At 38.2% G+C, this 17,930-nt stretch overlaps 1 protein-coding gene across 1 annotated transcript in view; it reads right to left on the bottom strand.

Moving 5' to 3' along the window:
• Positions 1–17,930, bottom strand: part of THSD7A (thrombospondin type 1 domain containing 7A) — a 286,529-nt gene that overhangs the window by 108,876 nt on the left and 159,723 nt on the right. Inside the window, exon 3 of the mRNA XM_062605006.1 lies at positions 12,350–13,181. Within this exon, the coding sequence (XP_062460990.1) occupies positions 12,350–13,181 (832 nt within the window). The remainder of the gene's footprint in view (positions 1–12,349; positions 13,182–17,930) is intronic.

The raw sequence follows: 17,930 nt of genomic DNA, 5'->3' as shown, positions 1-17,930 counted from the left end.
TATACAGTTCCACCCAGAAAGCTCAAAGAAATTTATATTACTTGTGTTAAAATGCTGTTATAAGTCAATACAGCAGACTGGATACAAGAAGAGGCAGCACAGGGATAACATGTAAAGTCTGCAGGAATGTGCTCTCAGATTATATACACTCAAACAACAGTGCCCTGAGTGTGTTGCTCTCAGCAGGGAAGAGGGCATTATACAATATGAAGTAATGCTGTAGTTTGAGAAAGTACCATTTCAGACAATAGATAATAGTGGGGAACTCAAGCTTAAGGTATAAGCACATCTAAGCACATACATGACATAGTGGAAAGAGAAGGCAGTTCCAAGCAAAATAAAACATCACAGGAGATGAATGATCCCTGTTGTTACTAAGCCAACATCAAATCTATTCCTCAACCTCAAAAACTCAAGATTAGATAAACGAAATAAAGAAAAAGGCAGCGATGTTTCAAAGGGCAAAATACAGAGCATAATTGCTCCTCAGTCTCTTGTGGACATGTGTGGGTAGGAATTTGTGTCTACACACGTTCCATAGCCTCATATTTGCTCTTACAGCAATAAATAAAAAATAAGTATTACTTTGGAGAGCAAAGTTTCCCCTGAGGATCTCAAAGTAATTTATGGGATAATTAAAGCTATAGTCACATACAGAGTGAAGCTCAAGGTATATGCCTGGAGCAGATAGCAGCACAGTACCTTTGTACAAATGAGCAAGCTGTGCAGCTGAAAGCAGTCTCTTCTTTGGAAGATGAGCTTTTTAATGTGTGATAGAATTAGACCAGTCAAGAGGTAAAACAAATTTTTCTGAAGTATCCTGAATTTCTATTTGAGAGTGAATACTGATTTTAATTAAATAAAAAAAAAAAACAAACCAAAACTGGATAACCAGATTATATGCCAATCTCTGTTTCAAATTGATCTTTTAAATTGCATAGAAAAGTCATGGAAAAGACCATTGAAATTTCTTCCTCAATAAGCAAAACCAGGAAAAAAGTTCTGGGTTTTTTTTTAATTATTATTTTTCCAGTAGATAAAGCCATTCATACTGCATGCATAAACCAAATGCATGGTAACGACTGTTCATAAGACTTATCTTTGAATTTATGATGAAAGAATAGGAAAAATATACAGGTTTTAAGAAAGGGAACAGGACCCATTTCACTCTATGTGCTATACATAACTTACTCATACAACTAAGATTTTTGTACTTTTCCTGGTGTTTCTCCCACACCATATTGGACTGATGACCAGAAAGAAGAGTTAATGAGAAAACATGAACAGCAACATAAGAATGGGTGAATAGTTCTAACTAATAATCCATTCGTTGTCATACCTGCCTTGGCAGTAGCAAATGACAGACAAAAGTGGAAAGACGACATGTATCTAGTCACACTTTCCCAACATACCCTTCAGTTTTCCAGCAAACTGTGGCTTAAAGATTTCCTGAAAATAAGTTGTGTATTTGCAGTGAAGAGCCCTTTATAGAGTTTTCCTCCATGAATTAGTAGAAATGCTTTCTGAACACAGATAAGATTTCTGCATTTACATCATCTTGGAAACAATGAGTAACACACCATTTTTGCTCACCACTAATTGTACGTAGCTGGTTTTGCTTTTACATTGTTCTGTTAATTTCATTTTCTGGCTTCAGGCCTCGAATAACCATGCTCTTGATCACTTTCTCTGTAGCATTTCTGACCTCAGAGACTTATAAGAGCTCTCTCCTCAACTGTTTCTTTGTTAGGTTCAAGAGTTTACTTTCACTTAGTCTCATTATATTTGATCACAGTTATACCCTGCAATTACAGATCCTTTCTATCGCATGTACAACTTTGAGATGTAAAACTGGCCTGGATTTGAGGGCTGTTCAATGTTCTGAGAACACTTCCAAAGTATCTGCTCATTGCCATCTGTACGATTTAGAAGTTAATGGAAATAAGAGTCCATGTATCCAATGCATTAAGGAGATACAATTCTAAAAATGAATTTGGTGCTTTTCCTGATACAGCTGCTCTCCATGGTCAAATGTAACACAGCTCCAATGTGAGGTTTGCAATTTAAATCTAGATTTGTACAGTGAAGAACGTCTTTTCCAAATAATTCAATCAATTCACCCAGTTCTAATGTTTAACAAGAACTACTATTTACTGGTTTTACCTATAATGTAAGTAATAAAGCCCAACTGACAAGGTTAATGCAAGACAAACAGTCTCCTTAATAATTTTTGCCTGCACTATTTTGCTATATTTTCTCCATTTCCTCACCATTATGAACATTCAGCTTTGCTAGGTTTTTTTTAACAACATTTTCACAGCTATTGTTCCTTATTTTAATTCACATTCATTCTCCAGGACTTCTGATATATTTACCTTTTTCTCTAGCTGATTTCCCATTTGATTATATACAGAGATTTTCATTGTTCTGCAACTAATAACATGGCTATGGTTCAGGTGGGAGACTGATGCCAACATAAACTTCTGGCACTTTTGTTTGGGAAACAAAAGCTATGCGTCAGACCTGGACTGAAAAGGACTTAAGTGGAATTCACCTGCAGAACGAAAACTGTGATCTTTTAAGCCTGTATCAGTATTTGATGTAGCAGTGCATTATGTCCACAAGCTTTTCATTCCTGTGACTCTAAAGTTCCTTGTAGCTGCACCTACAGGTCTGCCCAGGCTGCTCCAGTCCTGGCACGGCCAACCTGGTGTGAAAAGCAGACACCCCTGTATCTCACCATTCTCATGAGAGCTCAGTGTGAGAGCAGGCATTAACAAGACACACTCAATAGACATCTACATTGTCAGACACCACACAAAAAAAAAAACAGGAAATGGCATTCTTTCTGCCCTTGCATCTCTCATACTATACAGAAGGATTAGATACCACATGCTCTTCATGATCAAGAAGGGCTGTGGGATCAGAACCCACTCTCTGCTGAGGAGTTCAATCCCAGTACCCTTTGGGAAGAAAATTTATCATTCGTTTTGAAGAAGACTACCCCGTTTTCAGAAGAAAATACAAGGTCTGCTTGTATTCCAAAGCAAACTCCAACAACATAATATGTTTTGAACAATGAAGATTGAATGAATGAATTAAAACCTTGAGAGGAGTGAAGAAGATATAACCAAAACCTAAAGTAATTGCCTGGAAAGAAATCCACAGTGAGTGTGATATGAGGAGGCTCAGCAGTTCAGCAGGGAGAGGGAGTTGCTTCTGAAGGTTTCAGATCAAAGCACAATCAACATGCTAAAGAAATCCAGAATCCTCCAATGGGTTTTAAAGTAGCTTTATCCAAATAAGAAAAGCAGACTATCTGGCAGATAAAAGAAATCACAGTGGGCTTCCTCAGAACAGAATAATTTAACCATTTCCTGGCCTTGAATGTCCTGCACACCATCAGGCATCTCCCACAACCAGCTGTATCATCAGGAACACGAGAGTCTCTCGGAATTCTTGCTGATCTCATGAGACATTACATCATTGAACACCATTAGCAAAATGATTTTCAATCTTTCTCACCAGCCACAAAATGAAAACTATTGACATGCAAGTCCATTTGACCAAACAAACTTGTCTGATGGAAGATTTGGAACAGAGACAAATTGCTTAGAGAACACAAAACTAGATGTTAGTTTAGCACTTGAAAACCAAAATTACATACACAAACACCAATACATAGAAGCAAGCTTATAGAGACTACATTTTTGACTGAAGGGCAAACTAAAACTAGAGGATGCTTTTGGAAAGGAATCAGAAAGTAAATTTGTGACTCAAATAAGTAACAATTAAAAACCCCACAAAAACAAACCACTAAGCTGGACAAACAGGATGTCGTTGCAAGACATCCTACGGCCATGAATGCACACTGATCCAGCTCCCAGAGAATCCTTAGAACAATAAAGAAATTAAGGCAGGATTTGAATACAGGTGCACTTTACTTTTCTCAGTAGAGAGAAATTCAGTAGATTGCTTTAAGTTTGCTTGAATCTCAGTAGATTGCTAAAAGAAATGAGAGACTCTAAGGAACGCTTTCCAAACACTGCACCTGCTTCTTGCAACTGTAACCTCACAGTGAAGGGGTAAGACATGTACCACACTGCTCATTAGCATCGCATCCTAGAAAACCTCAGGCTTACACTGCTGAGAAATCAGACTGCTTGTGGACAGTCCCACAGCCTAGATCCTCAGACCCTCTAAAAGAACTACCTCGCAGAAGTAACCTGGTCAGGTCAAAAGGTAAAATCATGCATGCCATTTTCTATGGCAACCTCGAATGATCACTCTACTGGAAAGGAGGCCTGAGTAAACCTAGTAATACTCATGCTGAATATAAATCCTTCAAGTTCTTTGGGACTAAATCCAGACATTAAGATTGCATGTGTAGGGTCTCCTTGCTCTGTATCTGACTACCATGGAACGTTAAAAGATACGAGTATGAGTAAAGGTCATTTTGGAGTTAACATATGGAGGCAAGAATTAAGTACAATGTCTCTGCAATGTGTACTGCAATATGGTATTTATCTTGTATACAGTGTTCTCAGACTTCATACAGCCTTCTGGATGCATTAACCTCTACAGCAAAACAGTCAAATTAACTTTATGTCATTCCTAGTTTAAAGGTACAGCTGGATTTTGAAGAAGACTACTCCATTTTCAGAAAAAACAAAAACAAGAGAAAAAATAGCTTATTAGAAATAAAATTAAATTTAAAAAATAATTCTGTTTAAGGAACAGCAGAAATAGTAGAAAGGTGTTTTAAATCCAGAGTTTAGATAATTCCCATGAGTTACTCTGAAGACATAAAACGTAATTTGTAAGGTCTAGTCATCTTTGAGAGTTTCAGTTTATGGTTAGTAGATGATTATTTCTTTAAAGAAGTTAGTGAAAATACACTGCCTGTATTTTTTCCTAATGGCAAATGTAACGAGTATCTATCCCTCATGACATAGTGCTGATGCATTTTCCCTGCAGCTGCACTGTTTAGTATTGGTCATATTGTACATTGTTCTGAGAAACTGTTAGTACCTCACGGTATAATGGGCTGTTATAATCACAAAAACAATGAGGTCACTTTTATTCATTTACAATTCAAGTACTGTCCACCTACGTGCTTTTCACAAGACTACTTTCCCATGATCCTTTCACAACTTTAATTCTGCCAACAAAGAGTCACAGCCAAAACAACTTTGGAAAAAACCACAAAACCACTCAGGCTATCTACATTATGGGAAAAGAGAAAACAGAGATAACAACTACTGTATCAAGAAAAAATATATTGGCTAATACAGGCAAAGCAGCAAAAAGTTCTACTACACCCAAACAAGGGGTAACAATGGCTGTTGCAGGGTTCAGGGAGAGGTACTGTCTTTCACAGTTCAATGATAGTGACATGTATGCACATCCCATGCTATAGACAATTTTAAAACTGGCAGAGCACATTATTCAGCAATAGTCTACACAGATGACTTTTTAAAGCTTTGAGGGGGGGAGAGGGGTGGAGGGGAATCTCCCTTTGTCAGTAGGAATTTTAGTTACATAGCATTAATTGGCATTTACTTTGACCCTAACAGTTAGATGCATGGAGTTACCAGCAAGGAAAAATAAACACAATGCTGAACTTCTTGAATAAAAATATACAATACTGAAGTTAAAATAATAATAAAAAATATTACTGAAAATTATACTACTATTATTAGTTGTGTTTCAGATATTATTTTAGATTGTTCCCAGTATTGATGCTTAGCTTTGACAATATCACTAGTTTCCCATCAATCTCCTAGATTTGGAAAAAAGTGGTCATTAGATGGTAGGCTGGACATCTTACTGTCAGTGGGAGCAGTGAAAGTTAGGCACTGAAGTGCCCAACTATTTCATTTTGGGGATCTGCAAGTGGAGCTGAACTCTGTGACTTCCCATGCTGTGCAGTCCTCCACTCCCTGGGTAACTATCTCCCAGGAGGATACTCAGCTGACATGCTGTACCATAACTTTAAAAAGCTCATCAAGAAAACAGGGGCATATTCCATGTTCTACTTTTAGCAGTCACATAATAGAAAAAAACAAAATAATTCTAAACATGTAATACATTCTAGTTTTTTGTTATAGGACTACTGACAGACTATATGATAATAAGATATCAATAATTTAGAAAAAAATTGTTTGATTTGTATTTATTTAGGCATATTGAAATCAATTAAAATAAAAATTCTCTAACAACAAGGCAGAAAAGACGCATAAATTTACAGTGCAGGAGAATTTTCGTTAAAGATCTCAATGCCTAATTCCATTTACCACTGTGCCTCTTACATCTTACTAAATTAAGGCTAGAAATTCAAGATAGCATTCATTCACAGAATTCATTTTTTCATTCATAGGATTTATGGCCACAAGAGGTTATCAGAACATGCAGTTCAACCCTCATTACATTACAAGCTATTATATTTTGCTAAGGAAGACCAGTAACATGTATTTGAATAAAAAATATATTCTAGAAAGGCATCTAATCTTGATGCATTCCACAGAAATATATGAATGTCATACATATAAATGACAGAACAACTGTTCACTATATGAAAAGACTTAAAATACGGTATGAAGAAAAATGGTTCATTGCTGCTGTTTCAACTATTCAGCACAGTGTGTATGCTTCCACCTTAAATCTAGATTTTGGCATTGTATGTCAAATATACAGCAATACTGACAAGCCACTGTCAAAACAGCAGCCTCAGTAGGATGATGAAGCAGGTGCTTAGAATAGAAAGGAACACACAGTGAATGATATGCATAACCACAGAAACCACTGTCTCCACCAAAATCACATTAAAAATCTATGGGATGCTTTTGACTTTCAAATTCATGGAAATTCTAAAAGCACAGTGGAAAATGGTAGGAAAGCAGTATGTTTGTATTCTGTTTGTCTAATAATATTTTACATTTTTATTATCCCAATGCATCTGACAATTACCCTGCTGTTGTTTAGTTATCAGGAAGTTTTTCTGCTGAGATTACTTTCTTATTCCCTGCTCTCCATTTGTTAAAAGCTTGTGCATTAAGTGATTTCAAATTAATTTATCAAGATCACTGTACGTATCTCATTATCCAAATATGTTACATTTATAGAAGTTCTGTTAACTAACCACTTATGGCTTCTAAAACATTACAGTGTGGTGAGCTTAGAGGCTTCCTCTTCAAAAACAACTTCAGAGCTGCCTTTCCAGTAACATAAAACACCTGTAAACAAGCATGCTTCCATCTGATCCTCAATGAACAATCTAAAGGTTGCTTATGCTCTTTCTTCTCTACAACCTGTCCTCTCTACGTTGCTATTCCTTCACCTTCTTGCAGTCTGCCTTCTTAAAGCTACTCCGCTGCCACCTTTATACACATCATCCTTTCTGCCTGTTGCCTCATGGAGCTGCTCAGAGAAGTACAGAGAGGCTTTTTCTAAGGGATGTATTACAGGGTGCAACAAACTAAGCTGCTGTATTATGTCTGAATCTTTCTTCTGTTTGCTGTCTGACAGCATATACCTCAGGAAGACTTGTCTGCTTCTCCAAATCAATGGCAGAAAGAAAGAAACAGGTTTATGCTGTATGTTTTTTAATCTTTCTCCTTCACACAGTCTATAAATTAAAAGAATGAGAGTCCATAAAGAGGATGAAGGCATTTCTTGTGCGATTTGGAAGGTAAGCACTTGGATTAGGAAGTTTCAGGACCTGGAAAGACAAAGTCAAAATGCCATCGTAGAGGAACAGATTCTCTTTTTCTGCACATGCATCCTGGATATCACTTGCCCATTAGCCTAAATACTGTGTTGGCCATTCTCCAATTCCTCAGTCTCTGGGTATTCAGCTTAAGACTTGTGGCCAGTGGTGTATACAGTGGCTGTGCTTTAAGCAGATACAGGTCTATGTGACGTTAGCTGGAATTTCCCAGCAAAGAAATATATCTAAAATTGTATTTTTTTTTACTTAAATTCTTACTTCAAGTCATCAATAATGGTCAACTTCACAAACATGTCTCTGCCACAGAGGTGCTGCCAAAGGAATATGAACCAGTTCTGTGGACTGCAGCCGAAGTGATTTTTAGCAGTTGCAGACTATCTCCACGCCTGTGGACCAGCCGCTGCAGGGGAACTTGATGCACTTTGTCAGTGAATTTCAAAATCTTTGCTGATGTGCAGAAACATCCGGGCCAAGAAGACACTAGTTCTATTCCACGTTCTTACAGTTAATAAATGTCTGTGCTCATAACCTGCTCCAGTCCTTCCAAATATCAAAATCTTTACCCATTTCAGTGGGGTTTTATCAAAGCATCTCAATAGAATGGTTGCATGAATTAAACACTGCTAAAACAAAATATTTTTTTCTTAGACTTGTACAAAACCAGCCAAAACATTTTTGCTAAACTTTACCCCAAATTCCATTCAGAAAGACATTGTGAGGAAACATCTGAGACCCAATAGTAACAATTTGGTAGAGTAGAAGAAAGCAAAACCAGAGAATATACAATAGAAAATTACAAGCTTAACATGAGGCACTATCATCACAACTTGTAATAGCGCAGACTTGTAACTCAAAACGAATTTTTACGTACACTTTGTTTCTCTACATTGACAGTTTGCTGTCTAACACCTCTCTGTGAGACCCTGGGCAAACTCCACTTTCACCAAAAAAGAGGAAACATTTCAGAGAATCAGTATTGTCCTTTACACTAGCAGCAACGCTGTCCAGGTTTTGTTAGCTATCCAGAGCAGTCATTTTCTAAGCCACCTTTAATAATCGAATTGTCCAACATTAATAGTCTTCTCCAACATTTCTATTTTTAAAATATTATCAGTGCACTAGAATTTCAGACTAGGGGAAACTTTAAAAAAAAACAAAAAAAACCCAAAACAAAACAAAAAACAAAACAAAACAAAACACCAGGCCATGTAACACATTATTGCAGAATGAGCACTACAAAATCCAATAATTCATCCTTCACGGGAGACAGTATTGTTCACTCAGCAATGAAGTGTATAAATTACACTTTGATTTTCTTGTTTCACTTGTCTTTACCATGCCTGGTGTGCTGAGTGTCGAGAGAATTCGCCTCTTTGAAGTTTTGCTGACAGCGTTACAGAACCATTTCCTCTGGAGCACCCTTCTGAAACTTTCTGAAACACTTTTTATACTATATCAATTTTGCTACCTCTGCAAAAAAACATGACTAGCCTGAGGGGTTTTCTTCTTCTTTCAGTCATGCTGCCAGGGGGCTGATTGTTTCTGATTGCTAAAGTCAAAACTCCCTTAAAATGGATTATTCAACCTGAAGAGCATTTCATATGAGCACAGCAGGTTTTCTAGTCACCTTACTTGTCTGTACTATCTAGTAACACAGTTACTGTATGATGGAGATTACAAAATCATTTGAGCTGGCTGCACTGACAACCTGGGCAGAAAAATAATTCTATTGCTGAGATTCTGGAATGTAAATCATAGAATAAAGCATCTGACCACTTAGTGCAGTATAAATGAAACAAATCGATACATAAGTATCATACATAGATAGGTCTCTAAAAGCTAAGGCTTCAATGACAGAATTTCACACATGAGTCATTTAGTCAAACTTTCTTGGTTTCACTATACAACTGGAGAAAAAGATTCTACATTAAACTTGACGGGAAGACTATTAGAAATCCTTTGTGCATTTACAACATGAAATTATATCCTTTAGACATCAAAACGTCCACTGCACCATTTGTATCATTTTCTCCCCTGTGAAGAATCACTCCTACATTGCATTATCTACAGTTTCACTGCCTCAGGCAACAGGGTTTCATCCATTCCCCTGCTACAACCTGAAACGTGAATATATGGTATAACATAGAGGTATCTGAAATTAAGACAGCATTACTGATCTGAGCAAATTCAAGAGTGAGTGTAAAAATGATGGCTAAAGTATGCCATTAACTTCCAATTATACTTTTACTTTCTTTTATCATCCATCACAGCCTCAGCATGTTTCCCTTCCCCCACACCTTTTTTTTTTTTTTAATGTTTTTTTAAATATGGTAGTTCTGAATTATTTCTTTAATCTTACAAAAACTTGAGGACTTTGAAATATAGTGGCTGACTGGTATCTGCTAGCAACTGATACATTTAGTAAATTATTCCCTGTATTTAAAGGATAATGATGTTCCAGACAAGGCACAGTGTGCTTCACGAGGCTGGAAAAGGAAGGGGTCAAGGCAACCTCTTCCTGAACCAGCACTGAGACAGTGCTGCAGCCAACATCTGGAACTGAGTGTGCAAGCTGATTTTGAGATGGGTTGTACAGTGTCCTGGGTTCAGCAGTAGCAGTCATTTTTCTCCTTCTCGGTAGCTGCTGCAGTGCTGGGTTTTTGACTTTAGCCTGAGAACAAGGCTGATAGCACACTGATGTGTTTAGTTGTTGCTAAATAAAGATTACTCTAAGTCAAGGACCTTCTCAGCCTCTCAGGCTCTGACAGTGGGGAGGGGCACAGAAAGCTGGAAGGAAGCAGAGACAGGACACCTGACCCAAACTAACCAAAGGGGTATTCCATACTATAGCACATCATGCCCAGTATATAAACTGGGGGGAGTTATCCAGAAGGGCAGATCACTGCTTGGGTACGGCTGGGTGTCGATCGGCGGGTTGTGAGCAATTGTATTGTGCATCACTTGTGTTTATTGTTGATTTTTTTTGTTTGTGGGTCGGTTTTGTTTGGGTTTTTCTTTTCCTTTTTTAGTTTTATATTCTCTCCCTTATCATCATTATTATTAGTGGTAGTAGTAATAGTTTTGTATTATACTGTAGTGACTGGACTGTTCTTATCTCAACCTGTGGGATTTACATTCTTTCAAATCTCCTCCCCATCCTGACGGGAGCCTTGTAGGAAAAAAGCGGAGAGCGAGTGGCTGCATGGTTCTGAGTTACCAGCTTAAACCACAACACACAGACATTCATTCAAATAATGGTTGAAATTGGAAAACACTGAAGAAAACCAGAGGTAGGAGAGACTGCAAAAAAGCCATACAGTCACCCCCTATTTCCTAGCCGTGAGTTACTTGAGGTATTACACTGTGACACATGCACTTCTAGCCTATTCTTACAAAGCTTCAAAAATGGAGGTGCCACACATTCCCCAGGCAATCTTTTCCAGCTTTTCACTACTCACTAGCATTAAGAGGTCTAGCTGCATTCAGCACTGCTGTGATTACCCCATTAATACTTTTCCTATACGTCCATAATAAATAGAAATAGCTTGTTCTATTCTCCCTCGTGACAGGTTTTTACATGTTCATAGGCACTTTGCCTCTTCATTCCTATGTCCCTCATTCCAGCTAAACAACCCAAATCTTTCAGCTCTTCTCTTACATCAGGAACCTCTCATCACTTTCCTGTTTTACTGCTGGGTCCTCTCTTGAAAGGAAATACACCCAAAAAATGTTTACTACACTTGAAAAACGATACTATATGGTTTCTGATAGGAAAGGTTGAAGTAATTACAAGTTCTGTGATAGAATATTTAACTGGCACAACAAATACTCCAAAGTCAAATATTCTGAATACAGTTCATAAACATTAACCTAGCAGCAATGGGTGTCAGCCTCATTCAGCAAGATATCTTAATCATTTCAAAGTTGAAGTAAAATTGATTAATCATGCATTGAACTAGAAGGAAATAGAAACACATCAAAGACAGGAAAAGGTACACTAGACTGAAAGAAGGTATTTGAGTTGGACAAAAACATTCTGACGGATAGGAAGGAAAAAACATGAGCTAGCAAGATAATGCCAGGTAAAACAAAGAAGTGGAAGATAACACAGTTGCAGAAATGTACCCAGCCTATGGAAGAAGTTATGAAAAGATCTGTAACTGCCAAACCTCTTGAAAGGTAAAACAATAAATAAGTAAATAAGAAATCAGGCAGGAAAAAAAACAACCAAAAAAATGAACAAAAAACCAGACGGCATAAAGGTGCAGAGAAGAAACAAAAAGAGGAAGTACATGTTAGAAACAAAGAGGTTTTACATCTCCTTTTCAAGAATTTTGTTACAGGAATCAAGAAGAAGGACAAACAGTATTTCATGCTCTTTAAAAGAATAGATACTGCCTCCTCATGCAGCATCTTCCTCTGTTTTCTGTTTTATTGTGAGACTGACCCAGCCCAGTTTCCTGTTAGTCTTTGTGCCCAGAGCCTTAAAAGCATGTTTGGAAGAGGTGATATTACTGCTTGAAGATTCAGGATTCTGTACAATAATACCAGTGTGCACTTATGCTTGCTTGACTTTAACAGAGGAAAATAAAGAGGTGCAAATTAATAAGTAGTGGTTACCTCAGAGCAGCAGTTTTCCCATTTCTGTGAGTACATGTGACTTGCCTGGTTTGGTACCCAATTTGTATGTCCCAATATTTGTTCTCCTGTCTATTCTGTCTGTTTCTATTCCTCTTCTTCTTAATTAACTCACGAGCCTCAGGATCCCGAACTGCCTTTTCTCTGTCCTTTTCCTTATCTTTGTTCTTCCCTCTTTTCCTCGTTTGCCTTATTTGTCTTGAATGGGGCACTGAGCATGTGCTCCAAGGTCCCACATTTAGGCTATACAGGCTTTCTTCAGCAGTGCATGGGCTAGACTGACAGACCTGAAATTCGGTGAGGTTAGGACAGGCAGACCCACCAAACTGCGGTGGAGCCACAACGTGCCGAGTTCGATGCTGAAGCCCATTTCCACAGGTCTTTGAGCACTCCGACCAGGGGGCAAATTCAGCCACAATGCAGTCCTGCCGGCACGGGATGAGGCATCCCTGCTCCTGGCGGGGCTTCGGCTCAAAGTACTCACAGATGACATCCTCAGCTGGCACCCCATTGGACTTCTGGATACAGGTGATGTCCCTCGTCTGGATCCCTTCCTCCCCTCTGATGCACTCCAGGGGCTTCTCATGGCTGCGGGAAAGAACAGGCCGGCACTGGTTCCAGCTCCCGATCTGCCAGTCGTACAGCTCCTTGTGCCAGTCGCAAACCCGAAAACAGCTCTGCTGGTTGTCTGGCCGCTCTGGCTGCTTGCAGTTTGTGGGCAGTGTGGTCCAGCCCTCCACATGGGCGCACCACACCGCTCGTGTCTGGATACCACCCGGGCCGCATTCATCTCCCATACATCTCCCCCATGGACCTGGAAAACAAGAGAAGATGCTACTGTTGCACGCTTCACTGTTTTTCTGCCATGTTGCAAAACCAAGCTCATAGAACTAGTTTTGCACTTCATCTAAGATTTTAATTCTTGGAGAAACTCAAACTTGGAAAACAAAATTGGGATTACTCTTAGTCTTGTATTCTTGTGATTATAGATACATTTCATTTTTTGTCCTAGACAAATTGAATATTTAATTTCAAGAACATACACAGGAATTGTTCACATTAGAGAACTGAGCAATGACAAAGGCATCACATAGCTTTGACTAGCAAGATAGGAGCCAAAGTCCTCCCCTCCAAATCATCAATCTAATCTTCTCTCTCATCTGCATAAATACCCTTTCCTGGACTGTTTTGACTTTTGCTTCACATTTTGTACTGCACTACTCTGTACACCCTGATGCTAATTAATATGATATTCTCTTCTTTCTGTATTGTATTAAATAATGAGAACAAGAACACAATACATTTTGAAGAATAGAGGTAATTTCAGGTAGGCCACTGCTATCCTTTCCTTTGTTATAACTAAAATAAAAATTAAAAGCCCTCTAAAGAGTGTTTGCTCTACATGATCTGTGAAATCATTATATAGAATAAGATCTTGAAGACAGAGAATACCAGCTGGTAAATCTCCACAGAACAGAAGTTACTGAACCATGGAGTACCAGGTTGGAAGGGAACTTCAAGAATCACCTGGTCCAACCATTCATGGCAAAAGCACAATCTACACAAGATGCTCCAGCACCCTGTCCAGCTGAAACTTTAAAGTGTCCATTGCTGGGGAATCCATCATGGGGAGATTATTCCAATGGCTGATTGTTCTCATTGTGAAAAATTTTCCTCTTGTGCCCAGTCAGAATCTCCCCAGAAGTAACTTGTACCCATTGTTTTTTTAAATCTCTAAGATCTATCATATATAGTCAACATTTATAATTAGTTATAACAAAATCAACGTTGTTATAATTAGTATCAACAAAGCCAATAAAAACCTATTTCCTCAAAATCTGATATGTTTACTTTTTCCGTTATTAAAAAACTATAATATTCACCTGGTTCAACTCACAAAATCCAGAGATCAGAGGGCAAAATCCTTGTTTTTTTTCTCATTTTTTAAGACCACCCCTCATACACACCTCATGCACATTAACTTACTATGAAAAAGCAAAAGAACAATTCATACAGAAAAAAACATGTAACCATTTCCCAGAAGAAAAGATGTCTGCCTGCAGACAGCTGGTCACACAGAAGACATTTTGGCTGACTGAGGAGTGCTCATGTTCCATGAAGAAACTGGGGCCAGGCCATGAAATCCTCATTTATCTTACTGACCCCTGTAACAACATTTTTTGCGTGAGTAGTTGTGGGAGACGCTGGGCTAAGCCTTTGTTATTTCTAAAGCAGGTTAACAGAATAATTCTGGTACTGCACAAGAGTTAAATGAACTATGGCAGGTACAAATTATTCACAACACTTTCTTACTGAATGACTGGATAATGACTGAATATGAAGCCACATGTGATTACTGATTCCCACAAGCTTCAAAACCCTCACTGACTTCAACACAATTTTCAGCTGTTCATCCAACATTACCTTCAGTAGCAGTCTGAGAATGGGCTGACAATACACTATATGCTTAACCTCTGCTCCTCATTGCCTCTTTTTTAAGCAGACACTGAGGCTGAACAGTTTGTAGTTCTAAAATCCTAAGCATTAATACTTCATGGCAATGCCAGCTGGCAGAGACTAATTCAGACCACGGAAACTCCTCTGTATTTTCTGCAGATTTTTTTGCAGTGCTCCTTTAGAATAAAGTTCAAAGCTAGCTTCCAACAAATGAATTTCAAAATACCTGTGAATATCTCAGCAATCTCAACAGCTTACTTTAACCCAGTTGTCAAAAACTTGCTTTGACCAAAATTATTCTAGGAAATACCAATTTATTTTTATTTTTTCAAACAATTTCTGGTAACCACATTAACTGATATTCCTATCAGTTTTCAGATATACACTGCTTTGAAACCTTCAGTTAAGTTATACACTTTTCCTTGTAGGATCATAAGTCACAGCTGTTAAGCTCAAGCACTTGCTGAGGAATGTTGTGCCATATGTTCTTTATACGTACCTCACAAAAAGAGAGATAGGTTCCCCTGCGATTCCCTTCACAGGTACCCATCTCTCTCTACCATTTACAATAAGAGCCTAGAATAATTCACTTGTAACTTAAGTGTCCCCCAAACACATTGCAAGCACCAAGGCCAGACATGGTTGTCATTTGAAAATGATCACAGAAAAACAGGAAGAGAAATTCCTCTGAACTGAGTAAAGGAGCTTTGTGACTTTGTCTAAATAACAAGAAATACACCCCAAACTAGCCCCTAATACACTGTCTTGTCTTTTTTTTTTTTTTCCTCATAGCCACAAACTGAAGAGAAAGCATCCAGCACATGCTTACAGTATTTCTTTGTCTGCTGGTCAAGGCATCACTGAAGATACATGATGAAAAAACAGAGAAGGCAGAGGCTTTGAATGATCCTCAAGTATGAGAAAACCACATAAAGATCACCTGCAACATGCTTTTTGTATTTTATCGTTATCATGGGCAGTACATTTACCGCAACATTTGTAAATGTGAAATCTGGGATAAAATTAACCTCACAGAATCTGGTGTAGCATAGGTATGCAACTTGGCAGTGAAAAGGATTAGCAATGTAGAGTCTCACCCACCACCATCACTGAAAGGCTGCAGGAGATGGCTGCTCTTTCACAAACACTCAGCTGATCTTAAGCACTAGTAACAACAGAACATCTTTAGGCACGCTGTTGAGCCTAATCAAGGCCTCATATGATGTTTTAATTTGCTCTTTATGAATATTCTTTAGGTTCCCTCTTTCCCATTGAAGCAGTCCTCATGCAGACACTGCTCTCCCTGCTGTGCACTGATCCAGTGACGCCTGGGCAACATCCACTCCATCTGCATTGGGGAAAAGAAGCTGCTGCTGTGAATGCAAAGTAGTTCTTCTTAGCATTTGGTTTTAAACATATTTAGATGAATGAGTCACAGCTTACCTGTAGTGAGCTGTACTTGTCTCATGAAAATACCATCATTTATCTGCTCTCTGTTTAATTAGCATATCACATATGGCAGTTACAGAAATAAATAGGAAGCTTGCTTCTTCTTTGTTGTTGGGAGTTATCACTGAGGTCTTAGTGAGTTTAAAATGTCATTTGTAATTCTTTGTCTTTTAAAGAGATTACTGTAAAATACAATATTAAGATTCCCTCTAAGCTTCTAGAGGATTAACATTTATATTTTTGGGGACCAGGAGTAAGTGAATTAACCATTACTGCAAGTTTATTCTGAAATTTTAGGGAGTAAACACAACGGAGTCCAAAAATTAAGATTAATCCTTCCACTAAAGCACCCAGAGCTTTGCAGCTGAGAACAAAGTAAGCTATCATAGTATTTAGTATCTTAGATACTGTTTCAGGGATTAAAATTATCACTATTTGAAGAAGAAAAACCTTGGTTTTGAACTTTGATCCGGGGCAAATAAGGCTATATAAAAATCCATTCATCTTTCCTCCACATGCATAGTAAAAAAACAGACTAAACAAGCCCCCAGCTATCCCAAAAAAAAACACATCTTAAAGCATTAAGCAAGACGTTACTCCCATTTTTAACACATGAAGATTTCACCACTGATTCAATCTGAATTTTGCTATACTTTCAGTGATAACTGGTTTTGACCCATTTATTATTGGTTTGATGTCTGTAAGTAGCATTAACAGTTTAATGCCAGAGATTGAGACTCTGACTGCACAAGACAATGAGCAGCTTAGTTTTCAGTATTTTGAGAGGATTGTATTTAAAGAGACTACTGAGAGACTAATTAGCAGAAATCTACTATTTCTAAGTTCAGAAACAAGCTAACCTTGCCCACTATTGGAAACCTCATATTACATTTTATTAAGAGAAGTTTGTGATGAGGGCCAAGAAGGTTAACTGGATGATACAGGGCGGGGAGTCAGAAGGACAGCGGTATTACAAGATATAGTTCAAGCCTAAGCAGTAAATCTCAAGAGAGGTCAGAAAGACACAGATCAAAAAGTCTTTGAAGGACTCAGGAGATGACAGTGAATTGAATCTACAGTTTCTGATAGCGAAGTCGGTCAAGGAGCAGATGAACAGCAGGCCACTGAGAATGTAACAGATTCAGAGCTGCTGCCAAAATCACTTGCAGACCCTCTCAGCTAAATTAAAATACAACAATCATGTCTATAACTTGGTACAGTGTACCGATATTATCTATATTTGCTTTACACAATTATGGTAGTAATTGAGAAACCACCACTGCCATCACAAAAGTATTTTTATGACAGGCAGTAGATAACTGGGGAAGTCTAAATAGGAAAGAGTTTCACTGACACAGACACATTGCCTGTTACACTGGAATGAAGCAATGCAGCAAAGTGCTACAATTCTAGGTCAATTATTGATAGCTTTGGGTTGATTTTTTAGTATAGAATCTGAGATGTGCCAACACACAAGCTGGCTGCATTTGGAGAGACAGTCTCTGTAATTTATACTATTGGGAGTGTCAAGACAGTAGAAAATTATTCACAAACAAAACCTTTATTTTTGCATCCTTCCCACCCATGGCGGGGCTCCCTGGGTGCTGTATGACTTGCCACTTGCGCTATTTGCCAGCAGACTCTCCCCTCCAGGAGG

This window comes from Pezoporus occidentalis, unplaced genomic scaffold (assembly GCF_034315485.1).
Source record: "Pezoporus occidentalis ecotype Australia unplaced genomic scaffold, CSIRO_AGI_Poc_V1 ctg9, whole genome shotgun sequence".
Classification (NCBI taxonomy): domain Eukaryota; kingdom Metazoa; phylum Chordata; class Aves; order Psittaciformes; family Psittacidae; genus Pezoporus; species Pezoporus occidentalis.
This window is presented reverse-complemented; position numbering and strand designations above follow the sequence as displayed.